General features: G+C 38.8%; 1 protein-coding gene across 1 annotated transcript in view; it reads left to right on the top strand.

The window, feature by feature from the left end:
- The first annotated feature begins 3,475 nt into the window (after positions 1-3,475).
- Positions 3,476-17,147, top strand: part of LOC137281369 (very long-chain specific acyl-CoA dehydrogenase, mitochondrial-like) — a 34,925-nt gene continuing 21,253 nt past the window's right edge. Inside the window, exons 1-2 of the mRNA XM_067812554.1 lie at positions 3,476-3,604; positions 3,881-3,938. Of these exons, the coding sequence (XP_067668655.1) occupies positions 3,531-3,604; positions 3,881-3,938 (132 nt within the window). The 5' untranslated portion in view covers positions 3,476-3,530. The remainder of the gene's footprint in view (positions 3,605-3,880; positions 3,939-17,147) is intronic.

Below are 17,147 nucleotides of genomic sequence, written 5' to 3'. Positions count from 1 at the left end.
GCATGTTATACTGTTTTTTTCTTCTATTGTGGGTCGATGTGGTAGCCTAGTGGTTGAAGCATTTGCTTGTCACGCCAAAGACCCTGGTTTGTTTCCCCATAGTGTGTGAAGCTCACTTCTGGTGTCCCTTGCCTTGATATTGCTGGAATATATCTAAAGGTAGCATAAACCATACTCCACTCCACTCCACTTCTTTGGATCATCTGTTGCCACAAGCATAAAAAAGCAGTGCTAACCCTTGAAGGGTGAGTCACATGAGTGAGCAGGTTGTGTTTTATGCCGCTTTTGCAATATTCCAGTAATATCGTGGCGCAGGACACCAGAAATGGCCTCCACACAATATACCTATGTGGGGAAACGAACCTGGGCCCTCAGCATGACAAGCAAACAACTTAACCACTAGACTACCCCACCAGTGATGTTACATGTTGGTTGAGCGTGAAGATTACAGTGTCACATATGAAGGTTACACAGTTTCACATGGAGGTTACACAATGTCACATATAGAGGTTACACAGTGTCACATATAGAGGTTACACAGTGTCACATATAGAGGTTACACAGTGTCACATATGAAGGTTACACAGTTTCACATGGAGGTTACACAATGTCACATATAGAGGTTACACAGTGTCACATGTGGAGGTTACACAGTGTCACATATGAAGGCTACAGAGTTTCACATGGAGGTTACACAGTATCTCACAGATATGTTACACAGTGTCACATGTGGAGGTTACACAGTGTCACATGTGGAGGTTACACAGTGTCACATGTGCAGGTTACACAGTGTCACATATAGAGGTTACACAGTGTCACATGTGGAGGTTACACAGTGTCACATATAGAGGTTACACAGTGTCACATGTGGAGGTTACACAGTGTCACATATGAAGGCTACACAGTTTCACATGGAGGTTACACAGTATCTCACTGATACGTTACACAGTGTCACATGTGGAGGTTACACAGTGTCACATATGAAGGCTACAGAGTTTCACATGGAGGTTACACAGTATCTCACAGATATGTTACACAGTGTCACATGTGGAGGTTACACAGTGTCACATGTGGAGGTTACACAGTGTCACATGTGCAGGTTACACAGTGTCACATATAGAGGTTACACAGTGTCACATGTGGAGGTTACACAGTGTCACATATAGAGGTTACACAGTGTCACATATGAAGGCTACACAGTTTCACATGGAGGTTACACAGTATCTCACTGATACGTTACACAGTGTCACATGTGGAGGTTACTCAGTGTCACATATAGAGGTTACACAGTGTCACATGTGGAGGCTACACAGTGTCACATATAGAGGTTACACAGTGTCACATATAGAGGTTACACAATGTCACATATGGAGGTTACATAATGTCACATACCAAAGTTTCTCAGTGTCACATCATGGAGGTTACACATGTCACACATGGAGGTTTCTCAGTATTACAATGATGGTTGCACAGTCTCTCATACGTAGGTTACACAGTGTCGCATATGGAGGTTTCATGGTGTCATGCGAAGGTTTCTCAGTGTCACTTTATGGAGGTTACACAGTATTGCATGTGGATATCACACTGTCACGTGGAAGTTACACAGTGTCACGTATGTAAGTTACTCAGCGTTGCATGAGCAGGTTACAGTGTGTCATATATGGAGGTTACATATTGAGGTTACACAATCTCGTGTATGACGTTTGTACAGTCTCACAGCTTGATGTTACACAGTAATGCATGTGGAGATTACACAGCGTCACATATGGAGGTTAATGAGTGTCGCATGTGGACGTTACATCTCACATGGAAGTTATGCAATATCACATGAGGGTTACACAATGTAGCATGTGGAGGGTACATAGTGTCGATTGTGGAGGCTACACAATGTCACATATGGAGATTACACTGTGGCATATGGAGGTTTCACGTTGTCGTATATATGTGGAATACATAGATGTCACACTGTTACATAATCAGGCCACAAGGAAGTGAAAGTGTCACACCTAATAGTCACGCGGAGATAACACAATGTGACATGGAGGACAGACTGTCACATTGAAGTGAAACTGTCACATGTATATGCCTCACATGGAGGTCACAATTTTGTTGTACACGGAGGACAATGTGACAGAACTAAAGTCACATATACAATGTCACGCACAAAAATCATACTTAACTCACGCATGAAACGCAAGTGTACAATTTCCACACATATTTATTGGTTGTTGGGAATTACACTTCGCTTGAGTACGATTAACGTGTAGTAAAACGTGCTGTTTCACGTGCTTGTGTGCCATCTTACATGTAAAGCAAGTTAACGACGACACGTAAATGGAGCCGGGAACCAGTTTACGAACTTCAAAGGGTTCTGGTACCCATCGAACCGTTAAAAGTGATACCTAATAACACTACCAAATGATCAAAGGGCCTTGAAATAACACCTCTAAGTATGAAGGAGGAAACACGTTTTGTGTGATATAGCTTCTTTTGTCATTTTCACACTTTTGATATCAAATAATACAAATGTCATGAGCATTAAAAACTAATAAAACAATGTATGGCCATTTTAACTTTTCTGTGTGGCCATTTTGACTTTTTTGTGTGGCTATTTTGATCTGTTCCCTTTCCGACTGTACAGTCTATATTCAATGATTGCTGATTGAGGAATGATATGCATATTGTGTTTTTCATACGGTTTAAGCTGATATTTGCACCCAAGTTTGTCTTGTGCTGTTCTAGAGAGCAAACATTTTTTCGGGAACAGCCAGACTATCCTACTTTTTTTCATTTTGAAATGTAGGCCTTCGAACCATATTTCACACACTATTCACAAAACTGTCTTGAAGACAGGTCTGTCACTTTTTACCAATTCCAACCACGAGTCAACCGTCGTCCGCAGGGAATGGAGTCAACCAAGCAACCATGCATCCATATATAACAAGAGAACTTGAGCGTTCCACAAAGCGTGAAGCATAAACCAGGCTATTTTGCATGTATGAAAAGTTCGATAACTTAAATGTTATCACATAATGAGTGGAATCTTATTCAAATAGAAAGTCGTGTACAATGCCATTTTGTGTACATAGTATGAATCAATAACGAATGTACTCTGCATACTTGTGTAGAGTCAGTAAATACAAAGGTCACTGATAAGATTAAACGTATGTGAACTGCACTTTCACTGTACGCAACACTATACATACATACGTAATGCCCACTTTACGTAACATTCACGAGGTTTATGCAACCGTGGAAAATTGGTTTGTGTGTTACACAAGGGTGTTGATGTTTTGATTAAATAACACTTCGCAGTACGTGAACGAACGCGCTCCCCTGAGGGGGCGAAGCGGTCACAGAGGCAATAATACGTAAGCGAAAACTGTATACACTTTAGCCTGCTGTTACAAAGTTCAAAGGTCATGAGAACCGGAAGTTTCATCACAGACGGATAAAGCGCATGCTTGGTGACCGACAAAGTTCACTTTCCGTGTAAACTTGTTGGAGGCACACAGAGGACTGAGTCGAAAATGTTGCGTTCTGCCAGAAATTTCGTGAAGATTTGGGATGCTGTAGGGAAGCAGTCATTGCTGAAGGCTGTTGGGTATGATCTTTATGGTTCCAACTTGTTCTTTTCATGGATTCTGAAATCGGTCACACCAAACGTCAAACTCATGCCGCTGGCTAGCAGACTGTTTTCAGAGTTGGACTTTGACCCCACGTTTGGACCTTAGTTATATGACTGATTTAGATTAATAGTATCTTTCATTGTTCCTCGATTTGTCATGTAGCCACAAATCTTATCAGTATATGTAAATGGCATAAATATTTAAAAATATACACGCATTTTAAAAATCTTTCCATTGATCTTTCACCGCAGTTCTTCACACACGGCTGTTCAAAGATGTTATGCAAGCTCCGACTCGGAAACAAGAAAGGTAATGTTTTCTGGAAGATATTAGTGGAATAAAGTCGTGCTTCAGGAAAATGAGTGACGGGTAATAGATTTGAGTAAAAGATAAATGAACACGTACAAATTAAAAGAAAGAAACTTTTGTCCTTTATGTGTGAACAAGTTGTAGAAAACGTGAAAACAATTTTTGGTGACCCATCTATGATTATGAAGGTGAATAGATACGTTTAGACTTTGTTTCTCACCACAGTATCTGTCTTTTGTCATTTATACAAACTTAGAGTGTGGTAAAAGTTGTTCAGGATCCTGATTCCTGATCCACAAAATATTTGTAGCACTACGGCAGCTAGTAATTTTACGAAAGCTTTGTGGATTAGACTTGTGAAACAAGCTCAGCCAATAGTGGGGTAATAATAATCCTCATTATGTCATTCTACTGATAACAGTGATTTATGGTAAACTCTCAGCAGTGGAATAGAACATACCTATTTGGGTGGTTTGTTAAATACTGCTACTATAACAGCATACAACAGTACCCATTAAATTGATTTTCAGCAGCCCATGCTTGTCATAATTGTGTTCACGAATGGTGTTTCAAATTAACAGGACATTGGGTCCTGTAAGTTTCTGATGTCTGTCTGACCCACTGAAAATTCTCGGGACCCACAGAACAAGAGTAAACACATGTTTCTGATTTAACATTTCTTATAATTGACATTGAAATTATTATATAATAACAAATGTAAGATTTATAAACAGCAAACAAGTGTCACATGCCACATATAACAACTTCAGACAAAGTCATTGTGACAGATGCAGTCAGATATGGGGATTGGCAGGTTGGTTACTGCGAATCTGCAGGATATTTGTGAGAGGGAACACTTGTCATATTATGATGTCATATGATTGTTAGTGATACACAGGATAGTTTGGCAGTTATCATGGCAGCGGGTAATATTTTTTTCAGTTGTCAACTTGTTAAAGAGTCATTGACCAATTAAATTAAAACATTTTATATGGAGGTGACATAATGTATTGTATGGTCAGGATGACTTGTTTGGTTGACATCATTTTAGTATGCCCCAGTTCTCAGAATAAATATCAACAGCTAGTTTTCTTGCAAGGATAAAAAAATATTTAAAGATCTTTCTCAGATGTCTGAAATTTATCCTGAGAGTTATGTAAACATTTCAAATTGTATTTGTATGACATCAGTGGACTTGATTTGAAACATATATTTTGTTTTGACATGTAATTATGGTAATTGGATTAACTTTGTTGATAAATGTCTAGTAACCATGGTAACGTAACAAATACTTCATTGACTGACATGTCAAGCTGGAGCATCATGTTTTGTAATAGTCCATATCATATTCATAATTGCATATTCCTGTGGCTGCTATGTGTAGTAGCAGATAAGGCTTCAGCTGCTGAATGATATACAGAATGACCAACTAGGGAGGTGAGCCAACACCTACCTCTTTTTATTTGATTGTAAACCAGGTTTGCTAGTCATCTTTGTAAACAATGTATGAAACATACATACCATCAAAAGTTGAGACTCAATACTGTAAATGTACCCACTTCCTTCAGTCAACTGTTCTGAAATAGACTTTGCCAAGTATACGTCGCTGCTCAAGGGTACTGTTTACACTTACACTGACGTATTGTAAACAAATTTGTAACATTGAAGAGATTATTGTCATACGTTACGTTCAACAATTGATAAGAATTGTTGAATTCTTAACAAAACTTGTCACCAAAACACAGCTGTTTTCATGCACAATATTTGTGCATGCCCTGTTTGTGCATGCAGGGCTCAGTTTAGTGCTTTGTTGCTTGCACATGGTGCAACCCAATATTACACCGTGCAACCTAGTTATGAGTGTAACTTGCACAAGGTGCAAGTCAATTTTTGAGGAGTAAATCAACAGGTATCGCTGTGTTGCTATGGTGTTGCTGTGTTGCTATTGTTTCATGGATATTTTATCAGGGAAGCATGAAACCTTTGATGTTTTAACAGTAATAGCACACTACATTGCAACTGGTATGTAGCTGTTGCAGCTAGGCTCTTATCTTACACTGCACCTGCTGCAAGTAGGTTAACATCTCTTACATCAAGCCCTGCTTTGCAGCAATTTGATGTATGATGCTTATGCATTTCATCTGCATACGGTTAGCAGCTGGTTCCCCGTAGTTAGTAGAGTAAGTCATTTTTTATATAACCGCACCTAAAAATATCAGAGACCCTTGAAGGTCTTCAGCAACCCATGCTTGCCATGAAAGGCGATTATGCTTCTTGTAAGAGGTAACTAACGGAATGGGGTGGTCATGCTCACTGACTTAACTGACACATGTTATCGGTTCCCCATTGCGCAGGTCCATGTTCATGCTATTGATCACTGGATTGTCCAGCCTCGATTATTTGCAGACTGCCACCTGGAATATTGCTGGAATATTCTGGCTGGAATATTGCTGAGTGCGACAGATTAGTGACACAAGCCATACCGCATAGTACATGTATATCTATGAATTAGACATTAATGTTATATAAAGGATACAGTAGACATGGTTCAGCTAAAAACAATGAACAGATCCCACTTACAATATACTAAGCTTGAGCGAAACTACATTGGTGGCACCTCAAATTGTGTCATGCATAAAAACTATCTGACTTGTGCTGTTCAATAACCTATTGTTATCGTTATAAATATTTTACATTTATAGAGCAAAACCTGCAATTAAAAAAGCACAATGCTCGAATATACTTCTCTTACAAGGTATCCACAGTGTCTGACCTCCCTACTCTTGGTAGGCTAATAGTTTCAGTTGCTATATTTTTCAGAATTGTGACTCGTGAAGGTCCCGGGGTAGAATAGGCCTTCAGCAACCCATGCTTGCCATAAAAGGCGACTATGCTTGTCGTTAGAGGCGACCAACGGGATCTAGTGGTCAGACTCGCTGACTTAGTTGACACGTCATCAGTTCCCAGTTGCGCAGATCGATGCTCATGTTGTTGATCACTGGATTGTCTGGTCCAGACTCGATTATTTACAGACCGCCGCCATATAGCTGGAATATTGCTGAGTGCGGAGTAAAACTAAACTCACTAACTCACTCATTTTTCAAAATTGATCTCATTGTATTATTGGGTATGTTTTAACTAAATCACTGGCAGATCGTTGGGAAATGTTTGCACAGCTGATTGCTATTTCCTTCTCTGAGACAAATATACACAAAAACAACTTAAGACTGAAAATGTAATATTGCAAATTTTGACTCTGAATATTGCAAAATTTGACACACTGGTTATTGCATGTGTACCATTTATGTAGAATCTCAAGGAGTTAGACTTTACTGTCCAGATGGAATAAAAACTTCAGCCAGGATCTAAAATTCAACTTACTATTACTTACTCACATATAGAGAGTGAAAACGGAGAATGAAATATATAAACTTCACTGATAAACTTCACTGCCGCATATTGTTGATGTGATGTAATGAGATCAGGCTATGAAGTCATGTACAATGAGATCATGTAATATTTTTTGAATCTGTGAAACTCTTTGTGATCATATGGTTTCAGATGACCAGTGTTGAGAATCATTAAATTGACATCTACATGTGCAAACAAATCCATTACGAAGTAAATATGATACATTGATGAACATTGGGAAATGAAAGTCTGAATATTGGGTTGCAAAATTCAGTCATGAGTTAGTTCACTAAAATAATAAAAAAATTGTCAACATTAATAGTTATCTATCAATACTTTGATGCATTAAAAGTAATCTGTCAAATAAATTAAAGGGGGCCAGCTGCCCTGCTAAAAACACAAGATTGTCATGACAGGCCCTATCTTTAGTATCTGGACTGTGCAGTAGCCATTTATATAAGAAAGAGATATATACAGTCAAGTCTTGTTAATGCAAACCCTGTTTATCCGACAATCAGCAGCTTTATCCAACGCTTTTGTTGGTAGCAAATTGAATAAACATACTTTCGTCGCAGTTATTTCGTCCATCCTTGTTAATCCGATTATGCTATGCAACGGATGATGTTGGATAAGAAAGAGTTAACTGTAGATAATTATGTATTTTCAGTGTATACATTCAGCTCAGCTCATTGGCCAGGAGGTTTGTTTAAGCAGGGGTTCAAATTCCCATCGCCAATGCCCAGGACAATTCAGTTTTCATTTTGGGGTTCAGGCTGCTAGATAATTTCCATTTATGGTTTCAAACAGCAAATAAGCTGTATATTTTCATATCTGCGCAAGATGTAGGTGTTAAGTGTCTCAATGATGATAAAGTAGAGTTATCTGCCTTTGCTGTTCATTACTTTTCAATCGATAGACCAATAAATATTAACATAAAATCAAGTGGTGTTCAAACATTTTTTGAGTGAAATGTTACCTCATTCTTCACTGGCACCCGTGGCGAGCCACCTCCTCGTGGTAGGTGCTGGGTAACGCCAAGAGCTCGCCGACATCCCCGTAGTGGACCCGGGGGGATATTTGGTCCACCAACCCGTTTGCCGTGGGTTGCAGCCCTGTGTCGGCGGAGGAGGGGATCCTGGTGGTTGAGAGCAATAGGAGCTTGCAACCGTGTTCCTGTTGCTCAATACACCACTTCGGCCCTGACTTCGCCTAGACGGGTGGTCGAATAGGCCCGGTTCGACCAATCAGCTGGTCATGCCAAGCCCTGTGCATGGGGCATTATTATATTTATCAATGCACATATATCATTTGGAATCGTTGTAAATTTGGACTTGGCTTTATAATCTAAAACATTTTGAATTTGAAGTATGTTGTTCTGTAATTTGCCTAGAGTCCTATGCCAGAAGGCGGTGGCTCATGGGCCAATCTGGTAGAATTATTAATCTCTTAATTCTTCTGCTGGAGTATATCATCCGGGTATCCTTGGTGCTGCAAGCTGGAGGCCCGCTTGCTTTAGCATTGTCCTTGTGATACTCCGTGGTGGGTGGGGAGCTCGGATGATGAATCATATGACACCAATCATGGCTTATGAAATACCCCCCAAAAAAACCAAACGTCCACTTGAAATTGATCCCGTTGATACTTCTCATAGACCGTCTCTATCGATTGAGTATTGGCCACGTTTCCTCGTTATTGAGACTCCGGACAAGACACCATTGAAGTTGAACCCTTTCGCAGTATCTAAGGGCATTCAAGGTATTGCTGGGGATGTCAAGAACATTAGACGCTTGCGTACGGGTGCATTGCTAATAGAGTGTGGCAAGAAACAGCAGACAACCAATCTGATGAACATTGAATCTTTTGTGGGCATTCCGGTCACGGTCTCTGCTCACAAGACCTTGAACACAAGTAAAGGTATCGTCAGAGATCGTGATCGGTTGTTTGCTGACATGTCCGAGCTTGATATAGCATGCGAAATGAAGGATCAAGGTGTGCTGTATGTGAAGCGCTTTTCCACCCGAAAAAACAATGAAACAATCCAAACAAATACCTATCTGTTTTCTTTTTCATTGCCAAATGCTCCCAAATCAGTAAAGGCGGGTTACTGCAATATCCAAGTTGAAACCTACATCCCCAACCCGCTCAGGTGTTTTAAATGTCAGAAATATGGACACGGTGTATCTACCTGCACATTGTCTGTTGTGTGTGCTCACTGTGGTGAGAAGACACACACAACAGAAGATTGTGACAGTGACTTTAAAAAATGCACTAACTGCTCTGGCGACCATTCATCTTCGTCAAAACAGTGTCCAATATGGAAAGAGCAAATGGCGATTAACAAAATAAAGTTCACCCAAAATATCTCTTTTTCTGAGGCAAAGAAACTGGTGAAGAGATCTGACCTTCTAGAAAGTTATGCTACAGTAGCAAAATCATCATCTGAATCCAACTCTAAAATAACAAAATCATCCACAGGATGCCAAACTACCTTGACTTGAGTCAGTTCCGACTCCCCACAGGTTTTATACCCTGCTATATCATCCCAGACTGAGGAATCACTTCCTACTACATCAAAGTCCTCTGATCATAAGTCATCTTCACAGTCACGCTCTGAGTCTCATTCAACAGCTGATAGACAACAAATTGTTAAAACTAAACCCAAACCTAAGTCTGATGCTTCAAAACAACAAAGTGGCAGAGCTCCTAAGGGGTCACAAAATAAAATTCAATTGTTTAATAAATATGGGTCTCTTGAAGATATGGAAGTTTCTGAAAACGTCCATTCTAGGGCACATAGCTTGTCACCCTCCAAAAGAGTGCGGGGTAGATCCAAAAAAAATCCCCCCAAAAGATAGTTTATTCCAATAATATTGTACAATGGAACTGCAGAGGTTTGAGGACTAATTTACATGAATTACAGCTATTAGTCCAAGATTTTATACCTTCAGCGATATGTCTCCAAGAGACATATTTAAAACAAACAGATACATTTAATTTTCGTCAGTTTAATGCATATCATTGTTTTGCACCTGCGGGTGATCGGGCCACTGGCGGATCATCCATTCTAGTCAAACAAAACGTTATTCAAAGCCCTGTTTCACTTAATACTAATATGCAGGCTGTTGCAGTGAGAATTACGTTACATGTAGCGTTTACGCTATGCTCTCTTTATATTTCTCCGTCTTCGACGTTTGCCAGAACTGATATTCAAGCTCTATATGATCAGCTCCCGAAGCCCTGTATTATAATGGGAGATTTAAATGGGCACAACCCACTCTGGGGTAGTGTAACTACAAACACTAAAGGGAAATTGTTGGAGGACTTTTGTTCTGACAATGATTTATGTATTTATAATGATGGTTCCAACACATATTTACACCCTGGTACAGGGACCTATTCTGCTCTTGACTTGTCACTGACAAATTCAGAACTACTTAATGAATTCGAATGGTCAGTCCACGATGACCTCTGTGGAAGTGACCATTTTCCTACTATGTTAAAAGCTGTAACTCCATCCAATGTTCCTCCATCATCAAGACGAAATTTTAAAAAGGCTAACTGGGCTTTATATGAAACACTGTGTGCTGAAAAACTTAAACCTGAACGTTTTATTGACGTTCCCGATGCTATTAAATCTTTTTCTGATGAATTGAATTCCATAGCTGATGAGTGTATACCAAAGTCCTCTGTAGTTCCACACATAAGAAAACCATGGTTCAACGATGAGTGCAAACAAGCTAGGAAGGCAAGGAAGAAAGCTGAACATTATTTCCGTCGGCATCCTATGGTACATAATTTAAATAAATTTAAAATTTTAAATGCTAAAGCACGGCGTACTTTTAAACAAAACAAACGCCAATCTTGGCAAAATTATGTGTCCAAAATAAATTCTCGGACACCTATGTCCAAGGTATGGAACATGGTCCAGAAAATCAAAGGTAAAGGTACTAAATCTACTGTCCATCATCTTAAACATGGAGATCAATTGCTTACTGATAAATCAGATATTGCTGATAAACTAGGTGAAACCCTTGCTAAACACTCTTCCTCTTCAAATTATGTACCAAAATTCCAGCAATATCAAAAACAAGAAGAAAAGAAAACTATTAATTTCAATTCTGATAATGGTGAAGATTACAATGAAACGTTTTCTATTCATGAACTCCATACTGCTCTTGATCAAGCTCATGACACTGCTACTGGAGCTGATAACATACATTATCAACTCCTGAAGCACTTACCGGAATCCTGCCTAGAAACTCTTCTCAATATTTTTGATGATATTTGGACATCAGGTAACTTTCCTCCGTCATGGCGTGACGCCATAGTAGTACCAATACCTAAACCTGGACGTGATCATACGGATCCGTCCAATTATCGACCTATTTCACTAACTAGCTGTGTTTGCAAGACCATGGAACGCATGATAAATAATCGACTTGTTTGGTACTTGGAAACAAATAATCTTATCACAGATATACAGTGTGGTTTCCGTAAAAACAGAAGTACTGTCGATCACTTAGTGCGACTGGAATCATTTGTTAAAAACGCACTAATTAATAAACAACATGCTGTGTCTATCTTTTTTGATCTTGAAAAAGCATATGACACAACCTGGAAACATGGTATTTTGAGGGATTTACATGACTTTGGTTTGCGAGGTCGTTTGCCTCAATTTATTGCCAACTTTTTAAATGACAGACAATTCCAGGTCCGAGTGGGTTCTACCCTGTCTGATCATTATAATCAGGATCAGGGTGTTCCACAAGGCAGTATTTTATCTGTCACTCTTTTTAGCATCAAGATCAACAGTTTATCAAAAGTTTTAAACGATTCAATTGATGGATCGCTTTTCGTGGATGATTTTAATATTTCTTGCCGAGGTAAAAATATGCATACTATTGAACGGCAACTGCAGTTTTTGTTTAAACAAAATAAATAAATGGTGTCTTGAAAACGGCTTAAAATTTTCGAAGTCCAAAACTAATTGTATACATTTTTGCAGAACATATAAGCCACATAAGGACCCAGAACTATCTCTAGATGGCACTCCCATCAAAGTTGTAAAGGAGGCCAAGTTCTTGGGATTAATTTTTGACTCACATTTAACGTTTCTACCACATATTAAATCTCTCAAAACTAAATGCCTGAAGGCACTTGACTTGTTGAAAGTCATTTCAAATTCTAAATGGGGAGGGGACCAAGCTACCCTCCTGCAACTTTATCGATCACTGATCCGGTCAAAACTTGATTATGGCTCCATTGTATATGGTGGAGCCTGTAAAAGCAACCTGAAACTTTTAGATTCTGTTCACCATCAAGGTCTAAGACTTTGTCTTGGCTCCTTTCGAACTTCACCTGTTGACAGCCTGTACGTTGAGGCCGATGAGCCATCTCTTGAGCAGCGACGTATCAAATTAGCTTTACAGTATGTAACAAAATTATATTCCAGTGAGTCAAACCCTGCATATAACTGTGTTTTCAGTCCTCTGTGTGAGGACTTATACAATATGAAATCTTCGCTTGTACCGCCTCTTGGTTTAAGAATTAAACCATTTCTTGCTGCTGCCAGCATTGAGCTGGAAGATATAGCGCCTTCCCGTCTTCTCTCTTCTCCTCCTTGGCAGTTGGTTAGGCCCCAAGTGGACCTAACACTGACCACATTTAAAAAATCAGAAACTAATGAATTACAGTATAAACAAGAATATAATCAATTGAAACATAAATATAGCAGTTATAAATCCTTATTTACAGATGGGTCCAAGGACGGTGGCGCAGTAGCTTGTGCCACTGTCATTGGATCCAGAACAATATCTTCTAGATTACCAGACAACAGTTCTATTTTTACCGCTGAGGCTAATGCCATATTAACAGCTCTCAAATATATTCAAAGACGCCATAAACATAAACAATATATAATCTATTCTGACTCTCTTTCTTGCCTTCAGGCGATTAAAAATCTTTCTTGTAAACATCCACTTTTAATTGAAATTATTGAATTCTATAATGATCTTGCTACTGGCCAGTACGACATCGTCTTCTGTTGGTTACCCAGCCACGTTGGCATTTCCGGTAACGCAATGGCCGATCTTGCTGCTAAGGCAGCACTCAACAAATCTGTGACACCTCTTCGTATTCCTTATTCTGACTACAAAGCTAGCATTAGAGCTTACACTCGTGATCTGATGCAGAAGAAGTGGGACACCCAAGTAGGTACAAATAAACTACATGAAATAAAACCCTACATTGGTTATACATACTTGGGTTGTCAGTCCAGATTTGAAGAAGTCATTTTGCGACGATGTCGTATTGGCCATACAAGATACACTCATGCATATCTTTTAAAAGGTGAGGATCCTCCATTTTGTATCCCTTGTGATGAGAGAGTCACGGTCAAGCATATTCTGCTTGACTGTGTTGAATTCTCCATCACAAGGGATAAATTTTTCAATGTCAAAACTATCAAGGACCTTTTTAGCACTGTTAGTTGTCATTTAATCATTGGTTTTTTAAAAGAAATTGATTTTTTGGTGGAATTTTGAAAATTATGTTGTGTAAATAGATGCATTTTAATGATTGGTAGTTTGAATTAGTAACTTGAATTGTTGGTGGCTGTACCCTCAAAGGGGGTTGAAGTATTGTAAAATTATTGTCCTCCTGAGAGGGTACGTAAGTCCACAAACATTCACAGTAAATTTAAGTCTACCAGGATTTTAATCGTAGCATTCATGTTCTTTTAATTTCGGCTAACTTTTCATACAATCGCCAGCAGCTGAAGGGATGGTGTAAATCCAACGAGGGACCATGCAGGTAGCAAAGGTACTGTAAGTCCCCATGGTTCCTAGTGTGGTGATCTACCTTCTGTTGTTGACGATCTATAGTCTGTTTTTATATTGTATTGTCTAAATAGTGCTATTAGTTTTAACTTTCCATGCTAGTTTTAATTGAAATTGTGATATTCTAGTTCTTTTACTGTCCTTCGTTGACGTTTTTTTATGATTTATATATGCTCTTTTTTTTTATTGTTGAATGTTCTCGTCACGATATGGCTGAGATATTGCCGATGTGACGTTAAGTATTAACTCACTCACTCACTCATTCTTCACTGGCCCTGGGAAATATTAATATCAAAATGCACATCTGTCAGGATTGTGTGGTGTATTGTAATAGAGGCTCTTTACAGAACAAAATTAATAAACTCACCATTTTTGTACTCTTTTAACCATTACATATGAAAAACTTATGGTTAGTCTTATGCAGAACACCAAATTCATTCTTCAAAAAAGTGTTGTTAATTAATATAGAGTGATTAAACGTCACCAAAAAGTGTTGTTAATTAATGCAGAGTGATTAAACGTTGCCAAAAAGTGTTGTTAATTAATATCGAGTGATTAAATGTTGCCAAAAAGTGTTGTTAATTAATACCGAGTGATTAAACATTGCCAAAAAGTAGTCTGCTTCACTCTCGCTCGCCTACGAAACCACAACCGTAACTCTGTCGCCAGAGCAATGCAGTGATGTCCTGTGAGGAAGGATTTTGCAGTGTTCACAAATGGTGTGCCAAAGCAACAGGACATTGGGTCCTGTAAGTTTCAGATGTCTGTCTGACCCCATGAAAATTCACAGGACCAATAGAACAAAATTAGGCACATATTTCAGATTTAACATTTCTTGTAAGCGGCATTGAAGTTATTGACATTACATAATAACAAACATAAGATTTATAAACAGCAAACAAGTGTCACATGCCACAAATAGCAACTTCAGACAAAGTTTTTGTGAAATATTCAGTGAGACACTGGGGCTGTCTGGTTGGTGTCATTTATCCGACCTTTTGCAAATCTCCCGGATTTGTCAGAGGGTCAGACGCTTTTCATGAACATTGATTTTGAGTTAGTTGTATATGAAATGTGTAATTGGCTGATTCCCTGACGTCAACAAAGACATGCCAGATCCTTGTGTTGCTATCAAATGCTCCCAGATTTCCACCGGCCCCCACAGTTTGTGTTAAATATGTTGTTTGTGAGTGCAAAGTGTTTGGGAAATCCTGTACTTACTGAATATGGTGGTTCGACACCTAGAAGATGCTATTTAGATTTGTTTTCATCGAGTTGAAAAAAATCAAAACTACTTACAAGTTGTAGTAAAATGATTGAAGACCAAAAGGATTTTGCATGACACTTGTAACGTAACGATTTCTTCCTCGGAATCAAGGTTGTGGTTGAAGTGAAAATAATATCATTTTGACTCCCACCTCGCTTCCAAAAATGAAACGACCTGTGAAGGTTCCGGGCTAGAATAGGCCTACAGCAACCCTTGCTTGCCATAAAAGGCGACTGTGCTTGTCGTAAGAGGTGACTAATGGGATCGGGTGGTCAGACTCGCTGACTTGGTTGACACATGTCATCGGTTCCCATTTGCGCAGATCGATGCTCATGTTGTTGATCACTGGATTGTCTGGTCCAGACTCGATTATTTACAGACCGCCGCCATATAGCTGGAATATTGCTGAGTGCGGCGTAAAACTAAACTCACTCACTCAATCCAAAAGTGAAACTGCTATGTTATAAGCATTGTCATGCAAAATCCTATTGTCCATCAATCAAATACATAGTTTGCTATCAGTAGACAGTAGTTTTGATTTTGTAACTCTGTGAAAACAAACAATCTTAAATAGCATTTATTCTCGGACTGGCGGGTGTTCACGACAGGGTGCTGCCATTTTTAATAATCATGACGTCTATAGTCATTCTTAGAATCAGTTAGATTACGGTTTGTTTTCATCAAGTTAAATGATCAGAACTACTATATACTCGTAGTTAAATATGTTTTTAAATCATGACCAACAATCAATTTTGACAGAATTGTCTATATGAAAATAAGTTGTAGCTCGGAAAATAAGCAAAACAGGTAACAAGATTAAATTGCAGTAGACTGTGAAAACATAGAGCTTTCATTTTTCAAAACAGTTGTCAGGACTGCAGGTTTAGACAATGATATAAACATGATAGTCTATCTCTGGAAATGTGCATGAATGCTACAGCAACCCACGTAGATATACCTCATATTATGTCTCAGAGGCACACACTTCTGATTGGTTGAAGTTTGTTCGTGGGAGAGAATTGTGCAATGTTGTCAAAAAGGTCAATTTAAGTCCATTAAATGTCGAAACAAATAGGTATATTGACAGGGTTTCATTCATGATGTCAATAAATGATTTATGTATTTGTTTCCCCCCCCTCTAGAGTTTATGTGATCTTTTGATATTTGTTTTGTATTGAAATGGTTCCTAGCTTGATTTGTGCAATACAATTAACACATTTTTATTTTGCGATCTTTTCAATATCACTTAACTTTTGCGGACAGACTTTTAACACCTTAATAATTGACTTCATTGTAGTCATGTGCATGAAATAAAGAACAAATTATGTGAGATTTTCAGTCAGCCATTTGGGGTAGCTGTGACAATATATTACTGACCTGATTCACAATCTGCTAGCATTTGTCATACAGACCTTAAAGCAAACATATCCAACCAACAATGATGAGTATGAACTTTACGTGTGTGTTTGGGGGATGGAGGGGTTGGGGTGGGCGTGTCTGTGCACAACTTTCAACCCTACTCTGGATCTGCCTACGGGCGTCAAGTTTTGCTTCAACTGAAATTTGATGGTAGAGCTATTTTCTGGAACAGACCTCTAATGACAGTAGCAGTACCAGTTCTATAATTCTGTATCAGTATTACAGAAGTACATCAAAACGTGGAAGCAATCAGGTGGTCTGTTCTTGATAGAAGCA

Source organism: Haliotis asinina, chromosome 4, assembly GCF_037392515.1.
Source record: "Haliotis asinina isolate JCU_RB_2024 chromosome 4, JCU_Hal_asi_v2, whole genome shotgun sequence".
Classification (NCBI taxonomy): domain Eukaryota; kingdom Metazoa; phylum Mollusca; class Gastropoda; order Lepetellida; family Haliotidae; genus Haliotis; species Haliotis asinina.
This window is presented reverse-complemented; position numbering and strand designations above follow the sequence as displayed.